Below are 19,598 nucleotides of genomic sequence, written 5' to 3'. Positions count from 1 at the left end.
CGCTCTGCGGTAGAATCTTATAAATATAATCGTAATATAATCGACAACATTAATGTTATGAATGAACATGATGGTTAAAATCTGTATCTATTTTTATATTTCATACAAATTGGTGCGACTATATCGGTTAGATCGTATCCCTTTGTATCGATCGAACATCTCTAGTTGTCACACTGACATTTTCTCATGCATGAAGTTGTCCACGAGAGATTTTCATTTGTCAAATCGTTGAGTTTTTTTTTGTCTAAAGGTGCGGCAGTCATACAGCCGGCTTTACTGACCGGCAGCAGCACGCCGAAGCGTCGCGCGACACACTGCTGGCAGTTCCTGCTTGTGGCCGCTGTCGTGCTGCTCGCGCTGTCCGCACTGCTCCTATCCTACAAACTCTACCAAAGCAAATATGCGCAGGTAAGGTCTACCTTCCTATTCGTACAGTCTTGACAGAGTGGTCGTGGTCATGCATCAGTTGGATCCTGCGATACCGATGCTCTCGCGATGCGACGCCATGTGGCACGGTGTTTCGCAGAGTAAGAGCAATCATTTATGTTGCAGCGAGTCATAGATTTTATGAGATCGGTCCATCGTGTTGGAGATCGTCCACGAGATCTTTTGCCCTCGACTTTCCCTTGCCACATTAATTCCTTTATACATTTTTTCCTTTACATTTTATTTCTTTTATTTCTTTTATTCCTTTATCCCAATCTTTAAACTATCCGCATTATATACATCTATACAACATGTTTAAAAAGTTACTCCATACGGCTCTATACCTACTGTTAAAACTCATAACAGATATGTCGGAACAGTTAAGTTTATTTGTGTCATAAGCTATTTATATTTAGTCTATAACAAATGTGTACTTTAGATGTCAAAGTCATGAAGTTGTCAAAAAAATTCAGAAGTTAGACGTTCTTTATTGTTAGCGGGAACGCGAGGAGTGAAATTGTGTGATTTGTTTTGTTTGGTATATTTAGTGTTTCTTCAGGTTTAAATGCGTAATAACGGTGGTTTATTAACTTTTTAGTATCTGTGAAAGTGCACAAATGTGAGAAAATGAAACAAAGCCATTGGACGTAGCTTCTCGGGATCCTCCAAAAAGTCCACTGAAAAGTCTCAGTAAATGACCACCTGATACTGAGATTATATTTCATTCCATATCATCTCATCTCATTTCATTTCATGCCATGTTTCATATTAATCAACTTCATTTCATTTTATAATATTATTTTTTATATAAACAAAGGACAATGCCCATTTTCTATGGGCGTTTGAGCCCCTAAAAAAAGTTGTCCTGTCATGATGGTTTTAACTTAATTTGATAGACAAAGAAATATCGTTTCATATTCAGAAAACGATTTTTATATTCTCACCCAGGTTTAAGAGAAATCTGTTTTTTTCTGCAGCTAAAATTAAGTTGTTAATTGTTTTCTTCGAAATCAATAATCGCTCTCATAATTATTTACAGTATTAAATAAGTTAATTGTGGTTAATGTTGCTAGAAATAAGCCCTTACGTACATTTTATTATTATTATATCTTCATAATAATAATAAAATGAAATGAAAATTCGGAATCCGGCAACGGTATTGTTGTTGTTTTTAAATTCACCAATAAGTAGGCAAAGAGCGTAGCCTATACAGCCTAGTTTTGACGTCAACTCGACGAATACCACATTGACTGAGCATGAGCTTACGCAGACCTTTTATACACAATATTACAAATACAAATAATACAAATTACACAATAAACTATTAAAAAAACATTAAAATAAAAATTCAAGTGACGCTTCACTCGGGTTGCTGCCAAAACTCTCTGATCATATATAATAAGAATAGAATAATGGTAGGCCATTGATATTTTTACTAATGGAATCATTAACATCTAAAAATATTAAATAATTCATGGTTTTAAGTAATAATTATTATTACAATAAATATTGAATTGAACAAAAATAAACTAAGAAGCCTGTGAATTATAAGCATTAGCTAATTTTTTTTAATTTGTTGTTCAAGTCACAAACAACTCTTTCGTTTGACAGTATATAGGTTTGCTATAAGGCTGTATGGGCTAAGCCCTTTGCCTATTGGCGAATTTAAAAACTATGGCATGGATAGTTTTGGGATGTTATCAAATAAGTAATTTATTTTTTTGGAAAACAATGCCAGGTTGAAAGAAATGTTGTAACATAAACTAAACAACGTGAAAAAATAAGGCATAGTTTTTCAAGTACAAATAGTTTTGACATAAAGTTGGCCCAATTTTGGGCATTGTCCTTTATAAAAGATTAGGCTGTATTGTATGATACCTTTGCCTTTCCAATTGGTAAAATAAAACTGCTACTACTACTAGAGTTTACTAGACGTACCTTGTTAAAGACAAGGAATAAAATTACTTGTGAAATGCTTGCAGAAGCATTGTTTCGTCCTATTACGCTATCCCACATAAATACAGTTATACTTATAGTACCCAGGAACAGACGAGATTCTAGTCTGTCTATTTTGACGCGGCTACTGGAGTTTGCACCGCCACCCAGTTTTAAGACGTGAGATTGAAGTTTTGGTTAGCGTGGGCAGTAAGCCTCTGTACAGTGCGTAGGTTGAAATCGATTTCTTTCTTTTGTTCCAAAGGAGGAGGACTTGACGAATCTAACCGGAGACGAGCTGTATTCGGAACTGGTCCGCTGGAGGCAGAGGCTGCACGGGCGGGCCGCCGACGAACTCCACTCATTCCTCTCCACTAATCTATTGTTACTTACTAAGGTGAGCAATACATTTTACGTCGATATATTTTACGATAAGACGTCAGGTGCATTCGTATGTAGCGATGCATCGGTGTTCGAATCCCGCCGGCAAGTACCGATTCTTCCAATGATACGTACTTAACAAACGTTCACGAATGACTTCCACGCTGAAGGCAGATACAAATTTTTGAAATGAAATGAGTACTTAACAGATATTTACGATTTCCTTCTACGGTGAAGGAATAGCATCATGTAATAAAAATTAAACCCGCAAAATTATAATTTGCGTAATGACTCGTGGAAGAATCTCTTGTGAGTCCACGCGGGTAGGTACGTCAGTCCTGCCTATTTTACATTGGTGGCGCATTTACGTTGTACATGTCTATGGGCTCCGGTAACCACTTAACACCAGCTGGGCTGTGAGCTCGTCCATCCATTTAAGCAATCAAAACAATACTATTTGCAAACCTGGAACGCTCTGTTGCCGAAATTTGATCTGGTCGATGCTACTCCACAAGAGCACTCGCTGGGACAATATGAAGCTTGATAAAAAGTTCATCGAAATAAGCCCAGCTATTTAGGAGTCTACAGGAACCACAAATCGATTTTTATATAAATATAAATCTATAATATTGCTAAGGTTGGTGTTAGGTGATTTTCTCAGCATGAGCCCCCGTGAGATCGTTTACCCACTCGCGAGTAATTGTAATAGCCCCTTAGGCTACTATGTGGTATGAAAGAAAAAAAACATTTCCGATTGACCGACAAAGTCCTTCATCCATCTGATGTTAAATGGTTACTTCACATGTATCACAATTTGGGTGAAACCAATGTTCGGACACGTTTCAACAGATCGTGGCGTTCCGTTAAATGTATTGGTATCTACCCACATCGGATAACTATATGGTTTATTAAAAGTGTTTTTGAAGCTATACTTTAGGCGCGTTATGAAAAATTGATGAGAGTGAAATTTTACGATGCGCGCGCACCGTGACACAAAATGAACAGAATGAAGTTGCCCACTAAATCGCTCATTACAATACGACCGACGTAACTTGGCGAGTCTGAATATAGCCGCAGGTGAACTTTCCGAACCGTACCGAGAATTGACGAATTTATACGATGTCAAGAAAAGGGATGTCCAGTATGCGTGTTTGAGGATGTTGTTTAATCGATTTAAAAAAAAATCGATTAAAATTTAAATAAAAAAAAAGAATAAATTTCATAAAAATAAAGTATAACTTCTTACGCGCGTACATAAGTACACGCACCCTTTTTTATTGTAAACTAGTTGACCCGGCAGACTTCGTAGTGCCTCAATCGATAAATAAAAGACCTAAACTTTTGTATAAAATAAACTTAAAACGTACAAAAGGAATCCGTCTGACGGGGGACACATCCCGATCCACTAACGGTGCTTCTAGGTACTTTAAGCACCGGTCACGGTTCTCGCCGAACCCGTCGCTTGCGACGAAGGGCTCGACGAGTAAATTAACTCTCAGACACAGCCCACTGAGTTTCTCGCCGGATCTTCTCAGTGGGTCGCGTTTCCGATCCGGTGGTAGATTCTGCGAAGCACGGCTCTTGCTAGGGTTCGTGTTAGCAACGTCATCAGGTTTGAGCCCCGTGAGCTCACCTACTAGCCACGGTTACGCTGAAATAGCCTCTCAAGGCTATCAGCTTAGGTAGGAAAAAAAAGGGACACATCAATGAGAAAACAAAATTGCTATTTTTATTTTTATTCCGAGCATTTTCATATTTATCTACCTTTTAAACCTTCTCTAGACTTCGGCAAATAATTCAAGACCAAAATTAGCCAACTCGGCCCAACCGTTCTCGAGTTTTAGCGAAACTAACGAACAGCAATTCATTTTTATATATATAGAAGATTATTATAGAAAATATATTTATTTTCAGGTACGACAATCTCTAGAAGCACTGTCGGGTGTTATTGTCGACGACTTGCCTCCGCAGGACCCAGCTCGAGTTGTTCTGGACGTTCCAAACGATACGGCGTTTAGTTAACGCTTAAGTACGACAGAAATTTTCCATAAGTAATTTCCAGAGACAGTCAAACTCTAAATTGATTTCATTGAAGATTTAATAAGGCATAATTTTTTTAGACTTTTGGCATTGGACAAGTTTGATCTCAGGTATAGGGTGGGGTTTTTGTGAGTACGTTGAAAATGTATAAAAGAATATAGATAAAAAAAAAAACAAACAAATACAAAAGTAGAGTTAAAAAATATATTGGTTTTTAATATGAATTCGTACAGTAGATACTACATATTGTAGAATTTTATTTACATTTACACAGTGTTCACAATGTCGACCAGAATTATATTTAATATAAAACTAAATGAGAAAGTTAATTATTGTAAATATGCCATTTAAAAATAACACATTGAGCTCAATCGTTGTTGTAGCATTTGTTAAAATATTCACGAATGTCTCATATTGTGCACGTGAATCGATGTTTAGAAATATTTTAAAGACTTGAAGAATGAATGTTATGTCAAAAGTGACCAATATGAACCACTTTAATTCTAGAATAATTTTAAATTTTATTTCGGAAACATTCGAATCGATAGAAAGGCCCTTTAGAAACTACCAAAAAGTTTTACACAACTTTTAGTAAATCGATTGCTTGACATATCGTTAATATTTCACGTTATTAAATAGTTTGTGGATGAACACACAAAATTAATTAGCAATCTATTATGAGAAAATATCGGAACGTATTATTATCGATCATTGTATTTAAATTTAACTTTTTTTTTAAATGTCGGGTCTGTATGACGATTTACGTCACGTTTTGTGTAAGACACGACAATAATATAGATATGTAATTATACATAGTAAGAAATATAAAACTAACTTGTCATTAATGAAATTCAAATTTTTTTATAACATGTCTATGAAGTGTAAAAATGAGACGGATAGTCATGTTGTTTTATCGATTTGAATTAGCATTTATTTTTATTACCCAATTTTGTATTAACGCGTCCGTATGGTTTGTCTTTTCGGGTAGACCCTTATAATGTATTCAAAGTGTCTTTCTGATGAGACAGACTTGTAATTTTGGACATAGTTCAAAATCAGACGGCGACGTAAGAAAATGCAGCTGAACATGAAGTTTTGCATTGTTTCCACTTGGTAAGAATATTCTGTCATGATATTCTCAGTTAGGCCTAAATGCTCGTTAAAAAATCATAGATCGTTCTAATACTTATGTTTTCTAAATATAAAATAAATCTAAAATAATATACAAATAGTAGATAATAAATATTTCACATCTGTGTACAGTAAATATAATATAATTCCATACGTAGTTCAAATTCCGTTGCTTAACCGCACGCTTCACAGTGATGTTATATTGACAGCTGTCAAGTGAATGCAAAAGTCGTTGCATAAAATGTCAGGATATTTTTGCTCGTAAATTACAATTCCCATTAATAAGTGATTAACCCAATTATCAATGAAGTTTGGAAGGGAAGTGGTGCTAATTACTATCAAAGTAAAAATGATAATTAAACATTCCTTTAACTTGCAGTGTACGCGAACATTTGACATCTGTCCTGTTTACCGGTTATTTGTGTTATTTATGTATTTCATTAAGTAATGAATACAAAAACATTGATTTTAATCTTGTTATATTAATTATTATCTTCTATGTGAATGCATTAGGAGGATAAAAAATACACTTTAAAATTAAATAAGTAAGGTTCAGAATAAAGTTTTTATAGTAGATACAGCTAGAGTACTTTAAAAATAGTGCAGAAAGAGACATTACTCAAAAGTTTCAGTTAAGTCGGTGATGTTAATTTAATTTTGTGAGCATGTGTTTTGTGTACCAAATTTAATGGAATTGTATTTTTTTTCTTATTGTAATTTTTTTGTTTTCTGCTTAGCTGGATCGTAAATAAAATTCTAGTCTTTTAACATTAACATTATTTATATATTTTATTGTTGAAATTAGGTGTACTTACTTACAGTTTATTTTTATTTTTATATAGATAGTTGTTATTCTTTATAATGAGTTCAAAAATTAATTTTGCAGTGCAATGATTTCAGAAATATTTAATAAAATACTTGAAATTTGTCCAGTGATTGATAGATGTTTAAAATTTCGTATTTAGCAAAATGCACAGATTCCATAAATGTTTTAAGAAATGCTTGTGTATTTTGTGACCCTTAAAGTAATTATTGTTGATTTTTTTTATTTAGATTTTAGATAGGGAAACCTGTTTCGTAATTAAGCTTATGTTAACATTTATTGACTTACATTATTTTTAGTAATGATTTAACAGATTAATTACTGTTTTTTGATTTTAATAAGACATAGTATGATAATACTTGCCAATTAACGTAGTCATGTTTGTTAAAAGCCTAACTGTAGGGTTACCGTTGGTGCCAAAGTTAGATCAAAAAATTCTTACTGACCACGAATATTATATTATTGAACTTTTTACTCGTCATGCTTGACTCTTAGAAATTTAAGATGCGAGCACGAGGGGATGACAAGATTTAAGATATGTTTGTATTAACATCTGGTAGGAATTGCCAAAGAAAGAAATAAATAAATGAAAATAGCTTAAGTGTGATTTGTAGATAATTTACGTTTATCTGTCAATTTAAGTTTGTTAATTGATTTCATTATGAAATGCTGCATTATTTAATATTTATTTATGTTCAAGATACCTGTTTTAGATGATTCTTTTAAGGTGCAATACACATAGACAACCAGTGAGATATATTGTTTAAAATGAATAAATAATAATTTAGTTTTGTTGAAAGTTTTTTTTAGGGTCAGTTAATTTTCTTAGATATATTTAGAAGCTTGTTTAAGAAGCAATTTTATATACATAATAATTATGTAAAGTAATTTTAATGATTATATATGAATGTAATCGTTTATGCTACCTTAGCTATTTGTTTACAGTTCGGAAATCTCGGGAAATCGATTAAGTAATCATTGTAACATCAAAAAAATAACAATTTATGTGTTTGAAAATATTTTTGGAGTGATTTAATATAGGCACATATTGGTTGATAGTTTATTTTCTGGGAATATTAGATCAATGAGCTCACCATTGCGTGGTTTTTTTTTTCTATCGGGTTGGAATTGTTAATGAATGTAAAATATCTGGTGATTTGTTTTGTATATTTTTGTTCGATTGTGATTCGTTTGTTGTAAATAAATAGATACATAAATGAGTTAATATTGAGTGTTTTATTCCTTCCTTAAATTTTCCTGTTTATGGTAATAATAATGGGATGAGATAAGAATTATCCATGATTTACTATTTAAATCGATTAGGAAATTTTAGAAACGAATGCTTTCTCTTATTTTATCTATTAAATATCTATTATTATTCTCTATCTCGCTTTTTTCGCTACCTACGTTAAAGTTAAGTGTCTTGGCTAAATATTAGGGGCTTGAGCGTCTTAGAATTTATCGGATATTACGGATATCACGACGCGATTAACGTCTATCATTTTGCCTTACAAGAGGCCAAAGTTCCGATTATATTTTATTAGCTATGCGCTCGCTACAACTCGCCACAAATTTGATAAATATTATAAAACTCGTGTACGATGTACATACCGTACGCACCTATATTTGAGAAGAGTTTAAGCCCTGAGTATCTTTAATTTTTAATTCAGATTTTTCTTAATCAGGAATCTGCATTTCGAATCAGTGATAAGGTTCTTCTTATGATCTGAACGTGCCTCGAAAAGCCTACTCGAATAAAAAAAAAAGAGCGTGCTTTTTTTCTTTCTTTTTTTCCTACCTAAGCTGATAGCCTTGAGAGGCTATTTCAGCGGAACCTTAACTAGTAGGTGAGCTCACGGGGCTCAAACCTGAGGACGTTGCTAACACGAACCCTAGCAAGAGCCGTGCTTCGTAGAATCTACCACCGGATCGGAAACGCGACCCTCTGAGAAGATCCGGCGAGAAACTCTGTGAGCTTTGTCTGTGGGCTTATTCACTCGTCGAGCACTTCGTCGTAAGCGACAGGTTCGGCGAGGACGGTGACCGGTGCTTGAGGTAGGGAGACCGGGGCAACATGAAGTTCGGGGCAGGACGGGAAATAAGCTTGTGTCCATGAATGGTAATCGTGTTCGTACCGGTAACGGCGCCATTTGCACGAAATTCAGACAGCGCAAGTGCGTCCGAGCAGAGCGAACGTGTTGGATCTCGTTTTTGCGTTGTATAGGAAAAAAACTGATTTTGCAAGTGTTTTATCCGGTTTTTGGTTAAGAAACTGATGTGCAGACATGTAAGTACTTGAATTAATATAATGTTTTAATCCTCAGCGTGCTGTAGTACTATAACACTTTAAATTCAGATTAGATTTTTGCGCCAGTAAGATTTAATATTAGAATTGCTTCAACTTATTTGACTACATGTGAGTCGGGGCACAATGATCGGGGCATAACGGGATACTATCCCGTTTTGCCCCTTCCTTATGGTTTAAATAATACCTTCTGTGTACCTACTTACCTATCGATAGTATTGCAACCTGGTTTTGCAAACGTCCATATGCTACGGTAACCGCTTTTCATCAGGCGAACTGTAAGCTTCTTTGCCGAATTAGTGGTATAAAAAAAAGTATAAGTACATATTGTTGTAACTTCTACATTAGCAAGATATATCGTTGCTTTTCTCATAAAGTTTTTTTCTCAGATACAATGGTTCGGAACTATAAACGAAAAACAGATCGTGGCAAATGGGACCCTGAAGTTCTGGGTCTTATGGGTTCTTAATAACAAGATGGGGCTTTCTCGAGCCTCGGCTACATATAATGTTCCGCCGCCGTGTAAGAAAAGATCGTGATTCTGTGGATGACGACACTGATTCCGGTAACGACTAAGTATGGGAAAAAGCATTTGTGACGATTCAAAACTGTTTTTACAGCAAAACAAGTAGATGAGTTGGCGCAATGTGTGAAATCTATGGAAGCACGGTTAACAGGAAAATAACTTCGTGTAATAAGCTTATCAGTTGGCTCAGCGAAATCACTTAATGAAGAAACTGGCATGGCAGGAGAAGATTGGCCCAGAACCGACATCAACCGCAAGAGCTATGCATAGCATAGCCATAGAACGTATGTCCCACCCATGTACAATATACGCTCGGAAGCAGATGCGAGATGAACTTTTGGATGAACGGAAGCGGATGAAGACTGATGGACAGAAGACTTAAAAAGATAAAAAACGAATACATAAAGTTGGAAATAAGAAGATAAAAAGGACTGAAAACGAGCGTCAAGCTAAAAGACTCGCCAAAGAAATTGAATCGGAAGAGGAGGACGGTGACTGGGCCTGCGTCTATTATATTTACTTATACTAAGAGTCAACCGAGGCGAGGGTTGGGCTATCTGCAGTATTTGCCATGGTTGGGCACACGATTCCTGTGCCGGAGTAGATGAAGAAGACGACGAGGCACACATTTGTGAACGCTGTCTGCCCGATTAAAATACGTACTCCTTTTGCCCCGTAGCATTTCCCGTCTTACCCCGTCCATGGGGCAAGACGGGAAATTCGCCTCATTATCGTTAATCATTATTTGTCAAAAAAGTTCTGTGATTTTGCACGATAAAATTATTAATTTTAATAGACAAATGTATAAGTGTTACTTGTTTTCTTAAAGAATTTAATTAAAGAGTATAATTGTCTTTGTACAGCGAGTTTTGTCTTAGCTATCTCATCTTGCCCCGGTCTCTCCTACCTAGAAGCACCGTTAGTGGATCGGGAGGATCCGAATTGACGTGTGTGAGGCGACGTCGACTGCTTTCCATTCTGTCCGCAGGATCGGGAATGTAGTTACCGGCGGCCACGATGAGCGGGTTCTCGTGTCGTGCCGCTTTATCGAAGTGGTATGCTAAGCGCATGCGTTCTATGGTAGCGTTAAACGCTTAACACACCCTTGTTGAGTCGCATTAGAAGTTTCACTTCAAAAAACTTCGTTTTCATAAATTACACTTAGCGCTTTTGAGGCTTAAGAGTATCGATATCCGAAGAAAATATTTTACTACTTTATTTAACAAAATTAATCATGACAATTAATCAATTTAATTCTTATAAAAACTTGAGCAATCATTCACTCAAGACTTGGCCAACAACGCTAGACGTATCGCTTGACGTGAGTCGTGAGTACACCGGGCGTCTTATTCTTAAGGCCACGAGTTTAATTATAATTTGGTTTGAGAATAAAAATATGTATTGCTACCACAGGGTGGAAATGCCACGTATCATTTGGTCCAGCACTAACTCACTGACCTCTTTCTTGCACGTTGCAGGCAAATAAAAATAGCACAGACAAGTTAGTTCTTTTTAATATTTATTTAAAAAAAAATAGCAACAGTAAATCAGTAACAATAATTAAAATTCATGACTTGGAAGAACATTACATAAAAGAATAAAGGTATTTAACAAGTTCTTAAAATACCACATCGTATTGTTCATTTTACATGCCCCTATTATAAAATTACTAGCAAATTTTATTTACGAATTTTTCTATTTCATAATTTCTGGCAAAAAAAACCGGGTTGTTCGAAATAAGTTCAAAAGAAATGTAGCCTATCTGCACTTGTTTTAAAGTAAATTATTAATTTTGTAAAATCAGTACGACTCTCTTCTAGTTTGGAATTTTCTTTAGGGCTGGGAGACAAACGTTCTAACTCGACCACCAGCCATGCTATTAACAACATAACAAACTTGTAAAACAACAGTGCGCTAGCCGTGAGCTTTCGTGAACACTCAACGGTGCGAGCCGAATTACCAAATTGCTTTATTTTATCGAGAGATGCAAGATATAGAGACCAGCCAAGAGCAGGTTTGAGATGCGTTCGAATGAAATTTATCTTCAAACATCGGACATTAGACACGAAATGCCTGATGATACACGACCTCAATTTTTCATTGCAACTATATTGCAAATATTTTTGGGGTAGGATGTCTCTAAATAATTGACCTACAAATTATTGATCAAGGTAAGTCAATAGTATTTGAAGATTAAAAAAACTAGACACGAAGTCATAGTGGATAATACAATAAATTTAGGTTCCTCCTGTCTAAATGTTACGTGAGATAACTGATTTTTCGCACTATTTAATAATGGAAACAGGAAATAGGGCATCGATTTGACTTATGGTCTCCAACCATAAGTCAAATAGGCGATATTTTCGTCAATACAAAGTGTTTTGTTTTTACAAATTACTTTCTTTATATTCATACATAAATGACGACGTTGGAACCAGAGTGATTTAAGTGACATTGTTGCTAATACTGAGGTTATTCCACAATGGCATAGAAAAACCATAGTTCTTCGATGCCACACTGATCTAAGCGCTCTTCAGCGCTTTCTTCCTTGAGGGATCACAACATGTCACTATAGAATTGGTACTGTCTGCAAAGTGAAGGCATGCCACACTGATCGAAGTATGAGATGCACTTAGATCACTATGATCCCAATTTTACAACTGAGTTCTTAACGTTTATGGAAAACCAAAGTGATCTAAGTGCAATACAGAAACAATAAAAAATATCATTTCATTTACCTCATTTTTTCTTTACGCCCAGACCTTTCAATAAACCGAATGTATGAACTTTTCAAAGCAAAATGTAAATTAAAAGGACAAACAAATTTAAAGAAAAGTGCTTACACCAAAATAATTACAACGGAGTTTAATTTACACTTTTACATGTGAATATGACATTGAAATGTTAGTAGGTATTCATTCTAAGTTTGTGAATTAAAAATCTATATCATTTATTTATTTTTTGATAGAGTACGTTGTTTCTCAGCATGTTGTACGAGCTGTTTGTCTGTAGCGAGCCCTTTCCTCGCCCGCACGGAGTCCATGTACGCTTTAGCGCGGTTCACTCCGTCATATTTCTCGCCCCAGTGCAGATACTCCTCTTCGGTGCAAGGCCGCCAAAACGGATCTATGTCGATTACCTATGAAATCAAATAGTTGAAAATGTTAGTTTCCTAACGAGACTTAATGACATGTCCTTCTTCAAACGAGGCTTGTGGAGAGTATTAAGCGATAGGCAGCGGCTTGGCTCTGCTCCTGGCATTGCTGAAGTCCATGGGCGACTGTAACCACTCACCATCAGGTGGGCTGTATGTTCATCTGCCTACAAGGGCAATAAAAAAAATTACAAATTTGAGAGACAATTTTCTTTGTACTGTTTTTAAAGACCACTGATGACACATGACGCGTATTTTTAATCATTTAATGTATTTATATCATATGTATATTTAAATCGGTAGCTCTGGCTTTTTTAAAGTTCACGAACGAGGGGACTGAACCAGTTCAGCCATAGACTTGTCGGCATACTATTGTAACGTAATAACCTTTCCCATGTAAACAAATGAAGACATAAGTGAAGGATGAATATGTGTGATGAATGAGTGATATGATACAATTTGTTAATTTTGAGAAAACGGGAAACAAACTTTTGTTACTTGTACTTTTTCTTCGTACATAACTCCTTCATCACATGCAATTTCTAAAAATAGCCTTTAAACCAGCGGTTTAAGGTCTAATAGGGTTTATAGGCACATAACACCTGCATTCAATATAAAAACTCAAAAAACTTAAAAATCGTACTTAACCCCTTTATCTACTCGTGTCTTCAAATGTGTTCTTAAAACTATTATTTCAAATGAAGTCCTCGTGAAAACAAGATCTTACCTCCCAATGACTGAACAACATCTGAGGTGCGGCCAGACCCGAAGTATGGGTTCTAAGTTCGAGGGCAAATTTGAAGCTCTCGGCTACTGGCAACAACGCTTGGACCCTGAAGGATGCTGAGCCGCTTTGTAAGTCGCTGCCTACTACACGCCCACCGCGGCGACCGAGGGCAGCGTACAGTTTACCTGGTAGAACAAAACAAACATTTCAGAACATGACTGCAACACAAAAAGATGACTGACAAAACAAAAATGTTGATGAGATTCTCTATCTACTTATACTAATATTATAAAGAGGAAAGGTTTGTTTATTTGTTTGTACTGAATAGGCTCTGAAACTACTGAACGGATTTGAAAAATTCTTTCACTGTTTGGAAGCTACACTATTCGCGAGTGACATAGGCTATAATAATTTTTGAAAAAAATAGGGATCCTTACTAAAAATGTAACCCAAGGTGTAAAAAAATACCTAAAATATTCTTTACATCGCGTGTTCTGCGAAAACTATTAATGATAGAATAAAATAGTGTACTACGACTTTGTAGAACACATTATTATTTACAAAAAGTATCGCGACAGCATATGTTTTTCTATTATAGTTATGCCACAATAAGTGTTCTTTTATTTAAAAAAATAAAACAACGTCAAATATCGTTGAAATTTTTGTTAAAGACCCGAGCGGAGCCGGCATTGACTTAAGATCTCTCCTTCAGCTTAGGATCGACTGAGTTGCGAGCTACTACTGTTCACCCTTCCACGTCAGTCCTCCAGGACCTTCCTGGAGTATTCTCTATTGATTTAGTCCTTTACTGGGAATGCTATTTGGGACCTTACGACAAAAAGCAAATACCTCAATATTTAAAACTATAAAGATTATCTATATATATATAAAAATGAATTGCTGTTCGTTAGTCTCGCTAAAACTTGAGAACGGCTGGAACGATTTGGCCAATTTTGGTCTTGAATTATTTGTGGAAGTCCAGAGAAGCTTTAAAAGGTAGATAAATATGAAAATGCTGGGAATTAAATAAAAATAACAATTTTGTTTTTCCGTTGATGTGTCCCCCGTCGGACGGATTCCTTTTGTTTGTTTTATGATTTTTTATACAAAAGTTTAGGCCTTTTATTTATCGATTGAGGCACTACGAAGTCTGCCGGGCCAGCTAGTAAAGGATATATAGTTGCTTCCTATCCAGACGTGCTCACAGCACGTCCTACCATAAGTAAACTCATTCGACAATACTCTATTTTGAACTATCAATTTATGCTTACATTAGGCCTGACCTTATATGTGATCCGATTTAATGTTTTTCTAGCTGTATCACATTTGATTTAAATATGATGGAGGTTATTTAGAAAATTTAATCTGAAGTAGTACTAATAAGAAATCTACCCAGTTTTTTTTTTCGTTATTATAAAAATTCTCAGCCATTCTTTCGTAACCTTCCTAATTAACGATGAAGTAATTAAGTTAGCTACACTAATAAATTATAACGAATGAGCCATGAAGGTTGAAAGCCTAGTGTACTTCATAAAACACATTATAGGTCATTCAGATGACTAAGCGCCCGGTGCCTAATCTTGATCGCGTGACGCCAAATTGTGAGTCAACCACCGATAGAATTACTGAAAAACTATCCGTGCCAATCAGGAAACCTAAAAAACACGGGCCCACCCAAAAAAAGTTCGCTTTCGTGCCGCTCGGGGATCGTTGAGTTTGATTTCTGATCTCTACACATCCAAGACAGTCATGATAAAATAAAAATTACATGGATATAATATAGATAAGAGTTAGACCATTTTTTTTTTGGGAATGTTTACTTGAATTAGTTTATGTTATTGTAGATTTTTTTGCATTTAGCAACATTTAGCATCTATATATTAATACGTGAAGCAAGAACTTTGTACCCCTTTTTACCTAAATTGCGCGGACGGAGGATCATGAAATTTCCCACACACACACACACGCATGCATAATATTTATTTTGTTCATTGTCAAACTTTCGTTATTCCTTAAAGTCTGTGGTCAAATTGACAATAGATTAATATTGTTTGTCTTTATTAATATTTGTCTAAAGTGTAGTCTTGGTGAAATCTCGACGTATAATAAACAGTCTTTTACAATATAATCATAATACAAACTTATAATTTCAATTAATTATAGTCGAATTTTGACTACCAAGAGACCACTAGTTATTATAAACACACAAATAACTTATGATTGTAAGTATATATGAGTACAATAAATAAATAAATGCTAATATTATAATCGGAAAATCGATATAAATAGTTTTATCATAACTTTTTCATTTATGTTTATTAGAAAAATATAATAAACAGCTTAGCCTAAACGAGGCACAAGTATTCAGTGATCAGTCGGTTAGAAAAATTCCTGGCTTCATACCGATTGGACGCGGTCATTTTCGGATGAAAGGGGCCTTCCGGTGACGGGCGGTCGCCACGACAGAGTTTGACGAACAAACAGACAACCTTTTTATTTGCATCCGTATTTGAACTATCGACACGATGAGAATGTCCCACAAAAAAAAACATTCTAGTAACCGTTCTTGTCGTGCATCCAGCCCACTGAGTTTCTCGCCGGATCTTCTCAGTGGGTCGCGTTTCCGATCCGGTGGTAGATTCTGCGAAGCACGGCTCTCGTGTTAGCAACATCTTCAGGTTTGAGTCCCGTGACCTCACCTACTAGTTAAGGTTACGTTGATATGGTCTCTCTAGACCATCAGCTTAGGTGGGAAAAAAAAAGTCGTGCATAGTCGCCTTCTTTTGTTCGTAAACAAAGTTATCTGTTTGTTTGTACGTCTGTAGATGATGCCCTCGACAACAAGCGAATCAGTTTACAATTGTAGGTGATTTATAATCGTTGGATTATCGTTTAAGTGCTTCGTTTGAATCAGTTTAAAAATTAAGAAAAGAATTAATGCAATTTTAAAGCACGGATGAAACCGAGAGCACATGTTAGCGCGTATACGTAAAAGGACCTTAGTGTGTGTATAAAAACTACAAATATATTGAATTGTTTATTAGTTAGTAAAGTATTTGTATTTAATATTTCTTGCTGTATTTTATTTAAGCAGAAGAAACTTTTTATTTTTTAATTGCATAGATTGGTGGATGGTTGCCGGAGCATATTACGAGTATATAGGCAAAAATAGGTACCTATGCGTACGGCTTAAATAAGCCCTATGATCATTAGTGCGGGTTGGCGATTGCAGTTCACAAAGAGTGCAGCTATCCGCTTACGAGAAGACACCGACGAGAAGAGATGACTTGGAATTATTCTCTCTATTGGTCGATTACGCATTTATTCGATTACGATATTTTTATTCAGTTTTTTTCTTCATAAATTTCATTATAATCAAAGAAAAGTTGTGGTTTTAAAACTTTTTTCGAAAAATAATGTGATTTCGTTTGGAGGTGTATAAATTAGGAACGTTTCTAACATGATGGTAGAATTATCAAATAATAAAAAAATAACACATTATATGAGTCGTCTATTATCAAAGGCGGCAATCTGACTTTTGGACAATGATTGGTAAATCAGAAAAACGAATTATTGACTTTGTATTCCATTGGCAGTCACAAAACTCTTCGGAACGACATCTTAGATAAATAACAGGTTAACTATTAACCTTTATTTAATGCAGGTTTTGAACCGTATTCTTTGAAGGAGACGATTATATTCAAATAAATCTGTATTGACATATCAATAAAAAAAATTTGTCCAAATGTACAGATTGCCGCCTTTGATAATAGACGACTCATATACGCCTCAATAGCGGTTCTACGAAAGAGAAGGCGAGATATTTATTACACTTACACTTTTACAAAAAAAAATACACTAATTTCGGTGTCTGAACAAAATAAATCTGTTTATTTTTTATTAGTTAATATTATAGTATATTTTATTAGTTAATATAGAGATCCATAAAATTTATACATATAAACTTATGCAGAAATTAACAAGTACAAATATAGATTTTGTTAAATTACATATTAGTGTTAAAACAATGCATACATGTCTAAATTTAGTTTCGATTACTGAAGTTATTATAGATATATGTTAATTTATCAAAAAAAAATAAAGTAGAACACTGAATCAATAATTAAGTAACACATATTGACCTACATAAATGTCCTTAAAGCCTACACGTGTATCGGACATCCCACGCAGAATAATAATATCAGTATATATACATACATAATATGTTTATATTTTGTTTCGTAATCATAAGCGGTACAAGTAAGTAGCTATTTAATACCATGTTTGTAACTTTATAACGGACTTGAATTGGTTTTACGTCTATAGTTCGAAAACATGTGTTTGCTTTTTAATATAAACATATAAAGTTTCTCGCAAGCTATAAGCACTGGCAAAGTACTATCTATAATTTTGTCTCATAATATGGAGCGAATACTTAAAATTCCGTTGGCGCAGTGCACGAAGGCAATAATAATGTGGCGACATGGTCTTCCTTTGGATTTTACTAAGTCAAAAATTTTTTTTTTTTTTTCCCTTTTAGACAGACGAGCATACGGCCCACCTGATGGTGAGTGGTTACCGTTGCCCATGGACTTCAGCAATGCCAGGGGCAGAGCCAAGCCGCTGCCTACAAAGTTGAAGTAGTACTGGTGGCCCGGAGGCCTTTCCAGTTTCACCAGGACATGTGGCCTTTCCAGTTTCACCAGGGCGAGCAAAGGCTCAGCCAGGAGGGGTGGGATTTGCTAACAGCTACCCGAGTGCCTCCGAAGAAGACCTAGCAACTCAAGAGTAGCTGCTTCGCGAATGAATCTACTACCGAATCGGAATCGCGACCCGCTGAGAAGATTCGGCGAGAAACTCAGCGGGCTGATGCATGGGTTAGGTTGCACGTCGACCTCTTTGCCGAGTTCGACGAGTACCTACGGCTACCGAGATCCCTAAGCCTGCTCCTAGTGTTAGAGCTGAAGGTATCTAATGCAAAAGTTATTGGACCTGATGGATCCGTAAGGACGTGAAGTCATCTTTATTCTTGGTTTTTACACATACATATCTAGAGGTGAAAGGCTAAATTTGGTTTGAGCGACACTTTTGCAACTTTACATCAGAGCTATTTAAAGGATAACATTTGGAGAAAATATCATAACGAAAATACTTCTTCAGCTATTTGAATGGATTCAATTTAATTGAAGTTCAATTAAAAACACCGAATTATTGATACTAATATCAAATAAAACGGACCTTTAAATACAAAGATAAATGTCGCGTATTAAGCGAAATGTCGCTTAAGCCAAACAGCCTTTCTCTCCTCGATATTTTTTTTTATTTTTTTATTGCTCAGATAGGTGGACGAGCTTACAGCCCACTTGGTAGTGAGTGGTTACTGGAGCCCATAGACATCTACAACGTAAATGCGCCACTCACCTTGAGATATAAGTTCTAAGGTCTCAGTATAGTTACAACGGCTACCCCACCCTTCAAACCGAAACGCATTACTGCTTCACGGCAGAAATAGGCAGGGCGGTGATACCTACCCGTCCGGACTCACAAGTGGTCCTACCACCAGTATCAAAATATATACTGACTGACAAAATATATACTATAAATATATACAATATTTACAGATATATTGATTTTACCTAAAACATTTAAAACAATTAAATTTTATTTCTTAATATATTTTTCCATAGCAACGATGCTCAATGTGATACCAATCACCATGTGATAGGCCTTAGGCTCGTCTGAATACAAACCCAATAAAAAAATACTAGATTCCAATATTCAACATCAATAAACACATTTAATAATGGGTTTTAATTTTATTAATTTTTTAGTATTTCGAACCCATTACGATTTCCGTTGGTCGTGACCATGAATTCTTTCTACATCAAAAAGAAAAAAAAATATGTTAGAGATCAGCGAATAGGCGGGCAAGTACCGTTGCGTCCTAGTCCGTTAGTAACGGAATGCTTCCTAGGACATCCGTATAAATAGCGCCATATCTTGTAGACAGTTATTGCTGTGTTTAGAAATATCTTGTAGACAGTTATTGCTGTGTATAGAAACGAGAAAGGGGAGATCTTCGATTATTTTTTTCCTACCTAAGCTGATAGATAGCCTTGAGAGGCTATTTCAGCGTAACCTTAACTAGTA

The 19,598-nt window shown here is 35.4% G+C and overlaps 2 protein-coding genes and 1 long non-coding RNA gene across 7 annotated transcripts in view; 2 read left to right on the top strand and 1 right to left on the bottom strand.

Annotated features, from left to right (window-relative positions):
* LOC101736541 (protein Aster-B) overlaps positions 1–7,961 on the top strand; it is a 91,332-nt gene extending 83,371 nt beyond the window's left edge. For all 5 annotated transcript variants that reach the window (XM_021350257.3, XM_021350258.3, XM_021350260.3 and 2 more), the window contains 3 exons: positions 251–408; positions 2,627–2,758; positions 4,657–7,961. In XM_021350257.3, coding sequence (XP_021205932.1) covers positions 251–408; positions 2,627–2,758; positions 4,657–4,764 — 398 coding nt within the window. In that variant the 3' untranslated portion in view covers positions 4,765–7,961. The remainder of the gene's footprint in view (positions 1–250; positions 409–2,626; positions 2,759–4,656) is intronic.
* A 900-nt stretch (positions 7,962–8,861) lies between these two features.
* On the top strand, positions 8,862–10,427 carry LOC134200854 (uncharacterized). The gene is made up of 2 exons (XR_009975935.1): positions 8,862–9,023; positions 9,431–10,427. It is a non-coding gene; the product is annotated as an uncharacterized LOC134200854 (long non-coding RNA).
* Positions 10,428–11,069: 642 nt separating this feature from the next.
* LOC101740296 (elongation factor-like GTPase 1) overlaps positions 11,070–19,598 on the bottom strand; it is a 162,514-nt gene continuing 153,985 nt past the window's right edge. Inside the window, exons 10-11 of the mRNA XM_012693365.4 lie at positions 13,449–13,633; positions 11,070–12,706 (exon numbers count right to left, since the gene is read on the bottom strand). Of these exons, the coding sequence (XP_012548819.2) occupies positions 12,518–12,706; positions 13,449–13,633 (374 nt within the window). The 3' untranslated portion in view covers positions 11,070–12,517. The remainder of the gene's footprint in view (positions 12,707–13,448; positions 13,634–19,598) is intronic.

This window comes from Bombyx mori, chromosome 21 (assembly GCF_030269925.1).
Source record: "Bombyx mori chromosome 21, ASM3026992v2".
Classification (NCBI taxonomy): domain Eukaryota; kingdom Metazoa; phylum Arthropoda; class Insecta; order Lepidoptera; family Bombycidae; genus Bombyx; species Bombyx mori.
The sequence above is the reverse complement of the archived record's forward strand: the minus strand, read 5'-3'. Positions and strand labels throughout refer to the sequence as shown.